The following is a 16,844-nucleotide window of genomic DNA, read 5'->3' as shown; positions in this document are numbered from 1 at the left end:
ATGTTTTGTGTTTTGTGGTATGAAACCAAAATGATGTATTACTGTAACTCCAAGAGTATAGTGACTTTTAGTTAGATTATTCCCAACCAATTCTAAGATCTTTTAAAATATGATATAGTTTCAATAATGGGTAATTCAGGCACAACTGTCCTATTTTTATATTATATTTTTTGAAAATGGCCAAATCAGAAATAGACTGCTTCTGGTAGAATAGCTAGAGAAATTGAGTGATTCTTTCCTTTCTTGTCTTAGTTCTACTTAAGAATGAAGTTTCTGCCATCTCATTCTGTTAATTTTGAAGAAAAATGTTATATAGTTGGAATGTCATATCATTGGAATCATACATACAAGAAGGCTAAGTAATTTGTCCAGGTTCACAGCTTGTAAATGGTAGATCCAGCATACTAACTGAGGCTTGTCTCTTTAGAATTCATGTTCTTAAGCCATTATATTCTACTGACTTCCATCCAGGGATTCTATACTGCAACTCTCCAATCCCTTTTCTATCTATAGCTAACATTGGCTGGGGCCCATGGATATAACAGTATGGCCAGGATATAGCAGGATAGAGGTTTTTCCAGTTATCTATTGCTATGTAATAAATGATCTCAAATTTTAGTGTTTTTTTTAAAAAACAGTAATTTATTATTACTCATAATTCTGTGGGATTTGACTGGGGAGTTCTTCTGTTCCATGTGGTGGTGGTCAGAGTGCCTCATGTAGCTGCATTCTGTAGAGTGCTTGCTTCTCTTCCCTGGGCCTCTCCATGTAGCCTCTCTTCAGCAGCAGGTAGGTGGGTTCTAAGAGTGACAGACTAAAAGATGCCAGGCCTCTTAGAGCAAGGCCCAGAACTGGCCCAGTGTTAGTTCTGCTGCATTCTGATCAAAGAAAATCACAAGGTCAGCCCAGATTCAAGGCAAAGGGGATAGATTCCATCTCTTGTTGGGAGGAAATACTTGTATGTTGAGAAGAATCATTGGTGCCATCTTTGGAGAATACCACAAAGTTAGACTTTGAAGATTTAAAAATTAGGACTTCTGAGCCTTCAGTAGACAGGAAGGTTTTAGGATTACATCCTGTTGATCTCAGTGGGAGTACTCACTTGCAATAGTCGGAGGGAAGTACATTTACAAGCTGCCCATTCCAGTGTAGTACCACTTTAGCAGCTCTGCTGGTAGGGGGAAGCCATGATAAAAAGGGTGTGCTTGCCGGAAACCAGTCTGTAGCTCTCTGGATAATTCGCCTGCCAGTCCCACTTGTTTTGCAGCCCTCCCACGCTTGCCGATCTTCATGGGCTGGGTTGACATTGCTTTGGAACCAGTGCTCCTCCTGCTTGGTGTGCACCTCTTCTAGGAGCCCTTGACTGATGATCCCTGTTCTGCTTCTGCTCTCAAGCTTTCTCACACCTTTCACCTCTGGGGAAGGGTCACCAGAACTTTCTCAGCTATCATTAGGAGTTATTTCAGAATGACTGCCAGGCCTGTAGTGGTGGTAATTTTGTGAATAAATTCAGTTATTTTGATTTTCCTCAGATGAGAGACTAGTGTTATTTTTTAGGTCAGTTAAAAAGCTTCGCTGTCTTAGAAAAGCCCTGGGTGACAAAGTCCTTACTAAGGCAAAAAGCGAAACAAAACCTCAGAAACTTCTCTGTGACAGATGGCCCAATCTTCCTTCTTGCTCATGGGGTATAGTGAGGACAGCTCTTTAATTTGATAGCATCTCTTTAATTAGATGTGTCATCCGGGCTCAGAATGGGTACCATCGGGAGCACTCTTAAATAATTACCAATCTTTATGCCTCGAGTCATTTTGCATTTTTCAAATGTAATCTTTTGTGATCTTCCACCTTCTGTTTTAATATTCTTATCCACAGAATTTTGCTCTTGTCCAGCAATCAACTAGTTGTTTATATAGTATTAGCCAATGTCTAAAGAGTTACCCCATCACATTTTTTTCTTTTCTTTTTTTTTTTTTTTTTTTTTTGCTAGTTCTAGTTATCAAAACACCATCCCATTTTAATAAGAGGATTCCTTTTAAACTAAAAGTGCCCATTCAAGGCTCAAAGGAAGGATTTCCAAGTGATATTTTAGGTATAATGAATGAAGTATTATATTCATTTCTAGAATGAAAGGTTCTATGACAGTGTAAGAAAAGATTAAATAATTTAAAATTTCAGGGACATGTACATCATTCATAAATGAACAAACATTAAAATATATAATATGGAATGTTTAAATTGTAAATAAGCTTCAATATAAGTATTTTATGCTTAATTTTTATGGGGGACGTATAGAGAAGAATTTTTATATGAATGAAATTCTGTGGTGATTTCGTGTTGAGGCAAGATGTTATATCTGTTCTGCTAAGTCAGGACAGACTTTATTATAAAGATTATATACCTAAAACTTTTTCTAATTGTTAAGTATTACAAAGTAGGCAGAAAGAAAAAGTTCAGATGTAATTAATTTGTGGACAAATGACTTTGACAGCCTATAAATGCCTACTTTTTTGTTCAATTGATTCTTCTCAGGTTGTTTTTGAATTGGAATAACACTTAACACTACTCTGAATTCATGAAAGACCAAAGGTAGCTAATTAATATACAATTCCTGAAAATAAAAATTATTCAATCTCATCAAAAGTCAAAGAAGGCCAGGCGCAGTGGCTCATGCCTGTAATCCCAGCACTTTGGGAGGCCAAGGCAAGTGGGTCACCTGAGGTCAGGAGTTCGAGAGCAGCCTAGCCAACATCGTGAAACCCCGTCTCTACTAAAAATACAAAAAATTAGCCAAGTGTGGTGGCAGACACCTGTAATCCCAGCTACTCAGGAGGTTGAGGCAGGAGAATTGCTTGAACCCAGGAGGCAGAGGTTGCAGTGAGCTGAGATTGTGCCATTGCACTCCAGCCTAGGCAACAAGAGCAAAACTCGGTCCAAAAAAAAAGTCAAAGAAATGCAAATTAAATCAACAGCAAAGTGCCACTTTTGGTCTATTAACTGAGCTAATTTTTTTTTTTTTAATTATAACAGTTACTACTGTTGAAGGCAAGGTGATGGTTGCTGATAGAAGTGTAAATTGGCCCAATTTAATGGACTTTTAAGAAGTTAGTGTTTAGATATTTATATACTGGGGTGTTTATTTTAGTAATATTCCAATAGCAAAAAATTAGAAACAACTTCAACACCCATCAGTAAAATAATAGCTAAGCAAATGGTGACACACCTGTCTATATATTGAAATATCATATTATAAATTTGGGAAACAATGCAATGCCAAGTTTAAAAGATCATATAAAATTATAATGACATTATTATTCTAATTCTTTAAATCTATAGATGCATAGAGAAAAAGACTAAGAAAAAATTGTAGTTTTTCTGTGGCGATAGGATTATGGCTGTGTTTTTCTTCTTTGAACTTTTCTTATTTCCTAAATTTTCTGTAAAAGCTTATTCTGTTCTCATATCAGAAAAGCAAAAGTAAACATTCTCTTTTTAAACAATTGGGTAGATTTACCAATCATTTAAGAATTATACTTTGACCATTTAGTTAAATAAATGATTGTTGCCATTCTCTTGCTCCTCCAGCCCCACTTGTCTCTCTCTAACAAAGGGACTCTTTATCTTCCACATTAATTCTAATAGTACAATTATTTCTCTTCTTACCTCATTAAAAATTAAAACCTTAGGTAAACATGTTAAAACAATTATGGCATCCACAACTTCCATTATGATGGTTAGTTGTTTCCATTCTTTTTAACTTTAATTAGTGTACCTTTATTTATCCTAGTAGGTCTCATTGTGATTCTGTTTTGGAACCAGTTGACACATTTTTAAAATGTTATTAGGTTATCCTTCAGTTTATTAAGAACTATACAGTCGTCCCTCGGTTTCCACAGGGGATTGGTTCCAGGACTTTCATGAATACCAAAATCTAAGGATGCTCAAGTCTCTTATATAAAATGCAGTAGTATTTACATATAACCTATGCACATCCTTCCATATTCTTTAAATCATCTCTACATTACTTATAATACCTAAGACAAGCTATGTAAATATAGCATTATTTAATACCTAAGACAATATATAATTAAATAAAACATTATTTAGTACCTAAGACAAATATAGAATATTGTAATACCCAAGACAATATAAATGCTATGTAAACAATACAGTATAATAACTATTTATTTGTAATAAAAAGCCAAGTTGCGCAGCACAGGTCTATCTGCAGAGCCAAGGCTGGGCTTTATGTCTATTTCAGCAGTCTCTTCTTAGTGGGGACACAGCCCAGCCTAACCAAGCAGCGTTTTGTTAAAGTAGTGAGGGCTAAACTCTCTTCACTGTTTTCTGAAGAGGCAGTAAATATTCTAACAGTAAAAATGTGATAATCATTTTCATTTTTATTGTTTGGGAGTTTTTTTGGGGGGGAATATTTTTGATCCACAGTTGGTTGAATCTGAGAGGATGTGGAACCCACAGATACAGAACCCAAGGATATGGAGGGCTGACTGTATATGTTTGGTTTATCAGATTTCAGTTTTCTCTGTGTGATCTCAATATATTTATGCTGGCATTTCATATTTTCAAAAATAATTCTTCCTGATTGTAAATGTAGAATCTGCCCATTGTAAACAATTTAAATATGGGAATGTGCAATGTAAAAAATGAAACCTTCCCATAGTACATTCCGTCCTCTGAGATAACCATTGATGGCCTTCCAAATTTTTATATGCATGTGCTAGGTATACATTTAAAAGTCACATATGTTTGTGTTTTATTAACAAAAACAAGATATATTTTCTGTCCTACAGTTTGTGTGATCATGTAATACTTTAAGATATATTTATCTGCTCATGTTGATATACTTCATTCTTTTTTTTTTTTTTTTTGTGAGACGGAGTCTCGCTCTGCTGCCCCAGCTGGAGTGCAGTGGCGCAATCTCAGCTCACTGCAACCTCCACCTCCTGGGTTCAAGCAATTCTCCTCCCTCTGCCTCCTGAGTAGATGGGATTACTGATGTGTGCCACCACACCTGGCTAATTTTTATATTTTTAGCAGGGATGGGGTTTCACCATATTGGTCAGGCTGGTCTTGAACTCCTGACCTTGTGATCCACCCGCCTTGGCCTCCCAAAGTGCTGGGATTACAGGCATGAGCCACCGTGCCTGTCCTACTTCATTCTTTTTAACAGCTAAAAAATATTTCACAGTTTGGCTATACCATAATTTATTTAAGCAACTGTCCTATTGACTGACATTCAGATTATTGTCAGTTTTTCGCAATTACAAAAAAAATGCTTCAATGAACATCTTTTTCCATATATTTTTATATACTTGTGTAAGTATTTCTGTAGGATTAATTCCTAAATGTAGATTTGCTAGGTTAAAGGTATGCACATTTAAATTTTAGTAAGTTCGGCAAAATTGCCCATTTCAAAGGCCTACTTTTACTTCCACCAATATCATATGAGACACTGTGGCTAACGCAGAGCATTATGAATCTTTTTAGTCTTTGCCAGTCTGATAGGGGAGAAGTAGCAGCTCATTGTTGTTTAATTTGCATTTCTCTCATTGTTAGCTAGGTTGAGCATTTTTAAAATATATTCTCTAGATGTTTGTATTTCTTATTCTGTAAGTTTGCCTATTTTTCCATTGAGCTGTTTGTCATTTTCTCATTGGCTTTTATGTCTTCTGGCTTGTCTTGACCATCTTTGTGATTCCTGGGGTTTAGGAACCAAGTGAGAAGAAGGTACCTCTGGACATGTCATTGTTCCTTAAGCTCCAGAAGCGGGTCACAGAGCTGGAGCAGGAGAAGCAGGTGATGCAGGATGAGCTGGACCGCAAGGAGGAGCAGGTGCTCCGCAGCAAGGCCAAGGTGCGCAGCACAGCCCATCCGCAGAGCTGAAGCTGGGCTTTATGTCCATTTCAGCAGTCTCTTCCTTAGTGGAGACTCAGCCCAGCCTATCCAAGCACCACTTGGTTAAAGTAGTGAGGGCTAAACTCTCTTCACTGTTTTCGGTAGAGCAAGTAAATATTTTAAGAGTAAAAATGTGACAATTAAAATATAAAACTTTTACTTTAACTTTTCCCTAGGAAGAAGAAAGACCACAAATTAGAGGTGCAGAACTGGAGTATGAGTCACTCAAGGTAATGGGGAGTTTCTGCTCAAGACTTTGAATATTTTGTTTTGGCAAGAGGCCCACTCAGAGCCTCTCTTTTTCTCAGAGAACATCCTTAAGGGTTGGAGATTGCACCAGAGGTCCTAGCTTCAGCCTTATTCAGCATTACTTCTTGTGTTGTTTCTTTTTATAAATTCCATTTCATATAAGCTAGACTTTAGTCTTAACAGGAACAGGAGAAGTAGCTGCTGTTCGAGGCTGTGGTAGTAAAGGACGTGGACTCTAGCATCTGCCACTATAAAAATCCGATTGGGTATGATGGGGCAGACCAGACATAGGAGTAGGAATCTACTCTCCAGACTTCTCCTGCTTCACACAATAATGAATGAATAAAAACATTCTCTGTAGTGTGAATGAAGCCTGGATTCACAAAGTATTAGATTAGTGGCTCTCAAAATATGGTCCCTGGACCAGCAGGATCAATGTCACCTGGTAGCTTGTTGGAAATGCAAACTTTCAGGCCTCACACTACTAGACTTATTGAATCAGAATCTCCGAGGGTGCGCCCCAGCAATCTGTGTTTGAACAAGACCTCTGGGTGATTCTGATACCCAGTAAATTTGGGAAACATTTGTAGTTTACACATCAAAGTAATGACATTTATGTGTCTTCTGTTACAGAAATGAGCAATAAGAATCTGATTACCAGTTGGTGGGAGAACAGGGAAGGGAGAGAGCATTCATTTTTACAAAAGAATAGATTAATTCATGAAAGAAAGGGTTATATATTCTTAAACTAGAAAAAAGAAGGACTTTAAATAGTTTTTTTTCTTTTCTCTTTTTTTTTTTTGAAATGGAGTCTCGCTCTGTCACCCAGATTGGAGTGCAGTGGTGTGATCTTGGCTCACTGCAAGCACCGCCTCCCAGGTTCATGCCATTCTCCTGCCTCAGCCTCCCGAGTAGCTGGGACTACAGGTGCCCGCCACCACGCCCGGCTGATTTTTTGTATTTTTTTAGTAGAGACGGGGTTTCACCATGTTAGCCAGGATGGTCTCGATCTCCTGACCTCGTGATCCACCTGCCTCGGCCTCCCAAAGTGCTGGGATTACAGGTGTGAGCCACCGTGCCCAGCCTAAATAGTTTTAATATAACACATTGAAAGGACTGATATAGTGCTACAAACCTAAGGTTTTGTCTCTGGGAAGAAACAATAAAATATTCAATGTTTATACACAAGTGTTTCAGTATCATCAGGCCTTGTGTCCTGTACTAAATGAGGCGCCATGGTGCTTTTAAGTGCCTGTCTGCATCTGTGTTTCCCAACCAGTATCTTGTGACACTTGTGTTCTAGTGTCGGTGGCACTCTATTCTGGGTTCCTATTGCCATTGTTTGAACAGAGCATGGAGTGGGCAGCACTAACTGGTGGCAGGGGCTGGCTGGTAAGACATGAACTATTGGAGGGATGAGGATGTGCATATCCTTCTGGATGGCTGGAGGAAGGCCTTCAGCCTTGCCTCCTGCCTCCCAAGGCTCTGCCCACAATGTCACAAGTGCGTCACACAGAAAAGAAGTTTGAAAAATACACTATTTGTTGTCATTTAGACACAAAAGGGAGTTTTACCAGTTTGAATGATATGGTAAACTTTTTAAATTAGAAGTTAAAAGCCTAACATTTCAATAGTCTTTCCATTCTGCTTTATAAAGGGAGTAAGAGGAGACTACTAAAGATTTCAGGGATCCACCCATCTGAATCATTCATTGGAAATATCCTGGCCAGCTGGACCCTCAGATTTCCCATATATTTATCTGCAAACAAAAGCTAGGCTCCATAGCACTGGCTAAACTCACCCCTTGGGACTCAGCAATCTCTCCATGCCAGTGAACACACCCTGGGCAGGCCAGAATACTACATTTGACTCTGGAATTTGGGCTGATGAAGCAAACTTCCATTGACCTTGCTCAATTCTACTTGATGTCAGACTTCCTTAATTTGCAAAGCAGGGCTCCTGGCAGAACCTAGGAAGCTATTCACTAGGGTAACTCTGATGAACTTTTTCAGCAGAATTCTTCTACCAGCTTGGGAGAAGTTTGAGCATCCAACGTAAAGTTGAGGATGACAGCAATGAACTTTTCTTTGTCTTTTCATACAGCGTCAAGAACTAGAATCAGAAAACAAAAAACTGAAGAATGAGCTAAATGAGTTGCGCAAGGCCCTCAGCGAGAAAAGTGCCCCAGAGGTGACCGCCCCAGGTGCACCTGCCTACCGTGTCCTCATGGAGCAGCTGACCTCTGTGAGCGAGGAGCTTGATGTCCGCAAGGAGGAAGTCCTCATCTTAAGGTCTCAACTGGTGAGCCAGAAAGAGGCCATCCAACCCAAGGTAAGCGCAAGCACACAATTAAACTGGGTGTTCGGGGACTGGCCTCAATATCTTCTTATCCCTTCCCTCCAGTTCATAATGCAGCAAACACTTAAGAGCATTTTTAATCTAATTGAGGATTCATTATTTTTTTTAAAAAATCCCAGTGTTGTTTAAAACTATTGTAAGTATAAATTGGAATGAGCAAAAAGCCAGGGGACTCCCAAATGAACACAAAGTTTCATCTCTCATGAGTTTTAAAATTAATCTTTTTGTAGTAATCTGGCCACAATAAATTTTAATCTAAAATAAAATTTTATTAAATACAAAAATCTCTAAATTTTCTTACTGCGGGAAGGCATTAAATACAACTTTAAAATCATTTGTCAAAAATAGCTGGTTTAATTGGAGAAGTAACAGATGAACCGGTTAGAAGTGACATCAGTGAGTGGAAGTTACATGGAGATGATTTCTGCTCACTTTAGGCAGTTCTGTTTAGTAGCAGGGTGATGTCCCAGTGGGAGGGGCTGTTTAAGGATTCAACAGAAAGGACTCCTGCACTGAGGATATAGATGGCCCTTTGAAGTCCTTCCCTGCCTTCATTTGAGACCCAGTGCTGCCATATGCTGAAGAGAGATGGGCCTTTCTGTCATTTGCCACCAGAGGGAATCTGAGTGATCACCTTGAAAACCTGGCCTGCCTCCCTGCCCTTGTGCACACAGCAGAGCATCACAGGACTCAAGGCAATCAAGCATCCCAACTGTGTGGTGTGTCATATAAAAAAATCCATGATCTATAATGAGCTGGATGCCTGAAAATCTAAGAGTACTCCTCTTAGAAATGATATTTCTGCATGCAGTTTAGATACTGTGCCTGGCACGTATAATCGGACTTGATGAAGGCAACTCACACCTGAGATCAACACTGGTCCAAAAAATATCAAATTCTAAAAACAAGATGTTTGACTAATTTGGGGGAATAAAATTCCAGTAATAGTGGAGTTATATAGAGAAATGGGCTTTCTTACTTTAAAATAAATCATAGGCCAGGTGTGGTGGCTCACGCCTGTAATCTCAACACTTTGGGAGGCCGAGGCGGGCAGATCACGAGGTCAGGAGATCGAGACCATCCTGGCTAACACGGTGAAACCCCATCTCTACTAAAAATACAAAAAATCAACCGGGTGTGGTGGCAGGTGCCTGTAGTCCCAGCTACTTGGGAGGCTGAGGCAGGAGAATGGCGTGAACCTGGGAGGCGGAGCTTGCAGTGAGCCGAGATCGTGCCACTGCACTCCCGCCTGGGCGATAGAGCGAGACTCTGTCTCAAACTAATCATAATCATAATCATAATCATAAACCCCTTAAGCCAGAAATGAGAAGAGCCCCCATTTTGGCTTGCCGTATAGGTTGCACCTTACCCCAGGACTGTCACAGTTGGTTCCCTTGGCTACCACTGTGGCTGGGCCTCAAGAAACAAGGCTTGCAATCTAGCTTGAGCAGAGTCCAAAATCAAGATTCCTTTCTCTAGTTCTCTTGAGACAAATTAGTATTCTTTCTTAAAAAAATTTTAATTGACAAATAATAATTGTATATATTTATGGGGTTGCAATGTGGTAATCTCACAAGAAATTTTAGTAAAAATCAAGAGAAAGGAAAAGAAAAATGAAGCAAAGGACATAAAAACAGTCCAGCTAACAGAGCACATAGTTCTGCTATCACACATTCTCCCTTGCCCAGCTCACGTACCCCATGTGACAGCTGCTCTCCTGACCCTAATGGGCTGACCCGGTCCAACTGAGGTACCTAAGTTCCTCAGCTCCCAGCCTAAACATGGTAGCACTCGTGTCCCATCCTAGGAGAAATGCCCTTGACACTAATTAAGATCTTCCAGACTCCCCAGGGCTGTTTGTCCCACTCAGTTTCTAGTCTGAGAGACACATCATGTCACCACTCCATTGCAGGGCAGTGGTGAGCAACACCCTGTGAGCTAGGGAATGATCCAGCCCAGGCAGGTCTTGTGTATTGGCTCCACCTCTAGAGTATTCTGGGAATCTTCCCTTGGACAAATGACTTCTGCGAGAGACATAACTTTAACTCCACAGACCTACGATAAGAATTTCACCCACAAATAACAAGAGGGTCATTCTCTCACATACTCAAAGATATTTTATAACCAGAAAAATCAAAACAATTTTAAAAGAATTTCAAGCATTTGTTCCTGGAAATAGAAGTTGTCAACATATAAATATATATTAGTCTCTGTTTTATGACAGTTCCAGGAATGTTAATGTATATATACAGTTAATTTTAGAGAAACAACTCATGGCTGTTTTTAAATTAGCTTTTATCTGTTATAATAGGAACTCATTGATGAAATTTATTTATGGAACTAAGGGTTTATTGTTTTCTCTGTTTTTTGTGCTTGCTGACTTGTGATTCTCAGGATGACAAGGTAATTATACTTTTTTTTTTTTTTTAGTAAATACTTCTATTTAATCCTAACTTTAGTTTACAAGTATCCCCCAATAAAGGCAATTGATGCTTTCTGACCAAGTCTATTTTGATATTTTGAATTTGTAAGTGAATTTCCGATTTGACTCCTTCTGATTTGGGAAGTCAGTAGGGAAACAGTGGTTATAGTAGGTTCCAGTCTAGATTATAGAGGGGACTCCATGACTTCTAATTCATAGGCAGCTCTATAACTCACTGCCGTAGTTCTGGTAGGCTGTCCACAGGCTGGGGAGGGAAGCCCTTAACTTGGAGTACACTCAAAAGCACAGGCTCTCCTGAGCTGTCATATCTACCAGTGGCGGGCTTGTTGGTTAAGGGTGAAGAGGAGCCTGAGGAGCTGAGCACACTGTTCTTTGCTGCCATTTTCATCTCCCTGAGTGTAGAGTCCACAGCTAGAATGAAAAGTGGCTCGTTGACGAGGTTACAAAGTCAAATTTCTCTACCATATTTTGTTTCTCTATGTACTGAGTGACAGATATTGCTGGAATTTTCCTATATAGCACAACCCTTTTAGAACTTCTGGTCACAGGCTTAAGAGAGACAAAGTTTGAGCAGTGAGTCAGGAACTTCCTGAATGCTGGTGGCCCAAATCTGATCCCATTCCCCAAGTGCCACTTTTTAGCTAAGGTAGTCAGAATGAGGGAAGAACTGGTGACTTACTACCCAGGAGAGAAGCATACTAAGAAGCCTTTCTTCTCTTGGATTAGTTAATTTGATCAAGTTACCTCCTTTGCTAAAAGTTCACAACCATACCATGTAAGTCCTGAGATACCAGAGCACACAGATAGCATTATTTGATGTAAAAACTTGGGTCTTTGAAAGTTATTACTTATGGGTCTTAAAAATCTGAGTATGGCCCTTTATAAAACAGAAAGATTTTATTCCTTTCAGAGAAAGAGAAAAAAGAACCTCTTTGTAAAACAGGTACTAAAATATTTACAAAACATAGCTAAAAAAAAATACTCTGTGGTTTTAATGGGAAAGATTTTTAAAATTCAATAAAATGTAAACTATTTATTAGTATATTTCATGAGATTATAGTTGATCTTCTCAGAGGAAACATTTATAAACTTACAAAAGGATAGCATTAAGAGAAAAGTGGTATTTTTTTTAAGGATTTTTAAAATACACATTGAAATTCAGAAACAAGCATTTGTAAGTCTCTGATTGGCATTAAAGTTATCTTGGAACTTGTCTTTAAGATCATGGTATTTGAAGTGTATTTTATTAAGTCTGTTTCATTGCAAGGCCTGAGCTTAGATCATGTTTACTAAAGAATCAGACATATACTATTTAGACAAATATGTGGTCCAAAAGCTTTTGAGTTGAATTTTATGTGGAAATGTTTCCATTTAGACAAAGCCACTGGGTTTTGAAGTATATTGTTTTTTAGAGGCTACACAGCAGGGTTTCTTTTTTTGCTTAAAGTTCTGGGATACATGTACTGAATATACAGGTTTGTTACATAGTTCCATGTGTGGAACTATGTTCCATTGTGGTTTGCCAGCAGTGATTCTTATCTCTTACTCTTGTCTAGAAAGATAGAGTAGCTGAATAGAAGAAGATTTTGAAATTACATTGCTTGTCAGACAGATTTGACTAAACGGAGAAAATTAAAAAGAAAATTAAAATGTTGGAAAAAAGTTATTCTTATATAAAATAATTAATAATTCTGACCTGCCAGATGTTTATTTCAAAAGCTTAAGTACTATGTTATATTACACTAGAGGAAAAGAGAACTGAATGTGAGAAAAAAAACTTAATTTTGCTGAAGCATATAATCTGAATACTACCTTCTTTTTCTGAGTTTTTAATGAAAAAGTGAACTTTATGTCAGACTTTCAGTGTTTTGGGGCATCTGCTCATTGTAACTAGTCATGAAGTAGTAGAAAGAATGGCTTTGTACATTCCATTAAATAGGTGCCTGGTTATTTTTCTAATGCTGTATATACTATATTATATACTTTATAAAATATATATATATTTTTTTTTCACATAATGTAAAACACATATATGGCCCATCAGTGATTTTATTTACAGGGCCGTGACATTGTAGAATCTTCCCACCTTTGTAGCAGAGTGCTAGTGTTTCTCAGGAGAAAAACTGAAGGTACCTCTTCTCAACTACCTGGGCCAAACTCCCCTCTGCAGTTACATGAGGTTGGGGCTGATGCTTTGGTGGGTCACAGGTATGGTGGAGCACATAACCACTGCCCCCCAGTTATACCAAATAAATGTGTTTTATATCCAAAGCTTTTGAGTTGAATCTTAATGCGTAAATGTGTTATTTCCCTCTCAGAATACAATGACAGATTCCACAATACTTTTGGAAGATGTACAAAAAATGAAAGATAAAGGTGAAATAGCACAAGCATACATTGGTTTGAAAGAAACAAATAGGTAAGTTGATCCTTCTTTTATTCATTTTGGTTTAATTATATTGATCTTTAGCCTTCAAGCCAGCCTCTTGTACAGTAAAAGTGTTCATACATTCCTTTATATTAGACATTAACTGGCCTTCAAAGGGAATCCAAGATTTCCAGTGTATTTCTAGTTAAGATCTTCATTATAATATAAGGTAATAGTATTGACAAAAGGTGTCAGGGAAAATGTGCTTTAAATCAAAGCAAGATTTTAAAAATATTTAATGTCTTAGCTTTAAGGGGCTGCCTTGAGAAGAAAACTACCTGCTCAGGTCATACAATCTTAGGTAGTCACTTTCATTTGTTATTCAGGATGGTTATTTGTGAAGGTTTGTAGGGGCAACTGCAGTTTTCAATATTTGAAACTTAAGAGTGAAAAGAAGTGATGAGGTATCTGGAATCACTCAGTGTTGGCCATGTAACTCTAAAAGGGCACCATGACTTCTAGGATAGAAGAATGAAGGCTCATATCTGGAATTCCCCTTGGCCTTACTACCACCCTCCTTCCCAGCAAAGCCTTAGTCTATTGGTCTGGGTCTCTTGATGGATAGTTTCAGGATTGGTAAACATACATACTTTATAAACTGAAGAATATTGCCATACAAAAAGAAAGGTGCAGTCAGCCCTCAATATCCATTGGATCCGTATCTGTGGAGTCAACCAATGGAGGATGGAAAATATTTTTTAAATTACATTTGTACTGAACATGTACAGACTTTTTTCTTATTTCTTTTCTTTTTCTTTCTTTTTTTTTTTTGAAATGGAGTTTCCCTCTTTCGCCTAGGCTGGAGTGAAGTGGAGCAATCTCAGCTCACTGCAATCTCCGCCCCCCAGGTTCAAGCGATTCTCCTGCCTCAGCCTCTTGAGTAGCTGGGATTATAGGTGCCCACCACCACACCCGACTAATTTTTGTATTTTTTTTAGTAGAGATGGGGTTTCACCACGTTGGCCAGGGTCGTCCCGAGCTCCAGGCCTCAGGTGATCCACCCGCTTCGGCCTCCCAACGTGCTAGGATTACAGGCATGAGCCACTGCGCCTGGCCCTATCATTATTTCTTAAACAATACAGTGTAACAGTTATTTACAGAGTATTATAAGTAGTCTAGAGATTACATATTACAAGTTTTTAGGTATTATAAGTAATCTAGAGATGATTTAAAGTGTACGGAGGATGTACATGGTTATATGCAAATAGTATGCAAATTTTATATAAGGGATTTGAACATCTGTGGATCTTGCTATCCAGGGGAGGACCTGGAACCCAATGGATATTGAAGGATGACTGTGCTTCTTATCTTCTTTTATGGACAAGGGTGGAGAATGCTTATAAAAGTATTTGGTTATACTTAAATTTTAATTTATCAGTTTAAATTATAAACATATGTTATATCTAAGAATGTGTTAATATAGAAAGAACTGTATTGTATCACAATGTTCTTCCATCCACTTAGCTATTCTATCACCAGTGTGCCTACTTCATGCCAGGCCTTGTGCCACATACTGGGAATACAGTAATAAGCAAGATAAATGCGGTTCCTACTCTCACTGAGATTATAGGCTGCTGGGGAGACAGCTGAGAGGGTTTGGACTTTATTCCAAAGATAATGGAATCCTCTGAAAGGTGTTAAGTAGGAGAATGGTGTGATGAGATTTGATTTTTGGAAAGCTAGCCCTGGCTGTTATGTTAGAGAATAGACTGCAGTAGAACAAAATTGGAAGCATAAAGGCCAGAGAGTATTCCTGTAACCCAATGATTATGGTGACTTGGGCTTGGCTGGTGGCAGTTAGGATTGACAGAAATGGGACGTTTTGAAAGATACATAAGAAGACGAAGTCAGAAAGCTGTTTGGTTTATTGAATGTGTGGGCGAGGGATGGAGAAGCCTGAAGGTGACTCCGTGGTTTCTGCTATCTTGGTTAGGTGTGGTGATACCGTTTTGTGATCGTGGGACTGGAGTGTGGGGAAATGCACAGTGAAGATGATCAGTAGATTTATACATATGGATTTAAGGAGCCGGGAAAACATCCAGAGAAAGAAATCTATTAGGCAGTTGAGTATATAAATCTGTAGACAGGAGAGATGTGTGTACTGAGATATAAATTTTGAAGTCATCAGAGTATAATAATACAATGGAAACCATGTAAATAGGTGAATTCTCTAGAGAGATATGAACTCTCTAGATGTAAAGTAGAAGACAATGCCTGGAATTTGGGTTATGTAAACATAACAACAATATAGCAGGAGTAAGAACCTGGACTCCAGAGTCAGTGCTGGGATCCACTACTTACCAGCTGTGTAACCTCTATGGGTATCTTACTTCCAAGCCTCTGCGTCTTCCTCTGCAATGTGGCAAATGACTTGTTGGGTTACTGGGGAAACTGAATTAGTACATGTGGAAAGAATGTAGAACAGCATCTGACACTGAGCAAACACTCAAAAAATATTATTTTTATATTCTAAGTGGAAAATAAATGATTACTAACATTATCATTACTAATTACACGTTTTTAATAAGATGTGATACATCTCTAATATAGCAGTTTTTCCAGGCATACAATTAATTTTTGACACAAAAAAGCTTTTAAAAATCATGTCATAAAAGCTGAGAACCTTGGACATGTTCTGATTTATGTTACTGCTATAAGAATTTTTAAAACTGGTTTTTTAATGTGGGAAATTAGGTTTTATTAAGCTAAAAACGTTCCTACCTAGAAGACTTAAAAATTCATCTTGAAAAATATTATGAAGTTTGCCACACAAAGACAGTAGCTGAAGTTTTTGTTCTATATGTGTCATAACCTCTAATACAATATGTGATGTATTAGATCACTTTGCTAGCTGAATAAAACATCAAAAACAGAACCTCTTTCTCACCTTCCAGTCAGTTCTTATTTTGCAGGTAAAGTAGCTCTACATCCTTGATTATTTTGCTTTAATTTCTACCCATTTACATGTGATGCTACATGTTACTCATTTTTAAAAATTAACCAAAAATAATTTTTGTGGTAATGTCTTAAAGTTGTCATAATGAATAAAAACAAACATAAAATGTTGAAATACTGCGTGCTGCTGTTGACCATCGTCACCTCATCAGCATCCTGTATCCTTTTGTGTTTTGCATTGTTGTTCCTTTTGCATGGAAGATCATCTGCTCTGGATTACCATGAGTTGAATGAGGATGGAGAGCTGTGGCTGGTTTATGAAGGGTTAAAACAAGCCAACAGGTTATATTTGTCTCCTCAAAATGGAATGTTATTAATTTGTTGTTTTTCTTACTAACAGTGACCTCCTGACTTTCACCCCTGTATTTCTTGTGCATTGATTGCCTTCTTGGGTAAATTAGTGTTAGTAATTGTGTTATTTGTCCAAAGCTTTTCAGTAAAACTGAGAACATTCAGCCAAACACCTTTTTTTTTTTTTTTTCTTTTTTAGACGGAGTC

The 16,844-nt window shown here is 38.1% G+C and overlaps 1 protein-coding gene across 3 annotated transcripts in view; it reads left to right on the top strand.

Moving 5' to 3' along the window:
- The window catches only part of MYO5A (myosin VA), a 223,767-nt gene that overhangs the window by 171,314 nt on the left and 35,609 nt on the right, over positions 1-16,844 (top strand). For 2 of the 3 annotated variants that reach the window (XM_055098617.2, XM_063596646.1), the window contains exons 26-30: positions 5,728-5,871; positions 6,090-6,143; positions 8,266-8,493; positions 13,282-13,382; positions 16,548-16,628. In XM_055098617.2, the coding sequence (XP_054954592.2) occupies positions 5,728-5,871; positions 6,090-6,143; positions 8,266-8,493; positions 13,282-13,382; positions 16,548-16,628 (608 nt within the window). The remainder of the gene's footprint in view (positions 1-5,727; positions 5,872-6,089; positions 6,144-8,265; positions 8,494-13,281; positions 13,383-16,547; positions 16,629-16,844) is intronic. The other variant, XM_055098616.2, reaches the window with a different exon arrangement.

This window comes from Pan paniscus, chromosome 16 (genome assembly GCF_029289425.2).
Source record: "Pan paniscus chromosome 16, NHGRI_mPanPan1-v2.0_pri, whole genome shotgun sequence".
NCBI classification, from domain to species: Eukaryota; Metazoa; Chordata; class Mammalia; order Primates; family Hominidae; genus Pan; species Pan paniscus.
The sequence above is the reverse complement of the archived record's forward strand: the minus strand, read 5'-3'. Positions and strand labels throughout refer to the sequence as shown.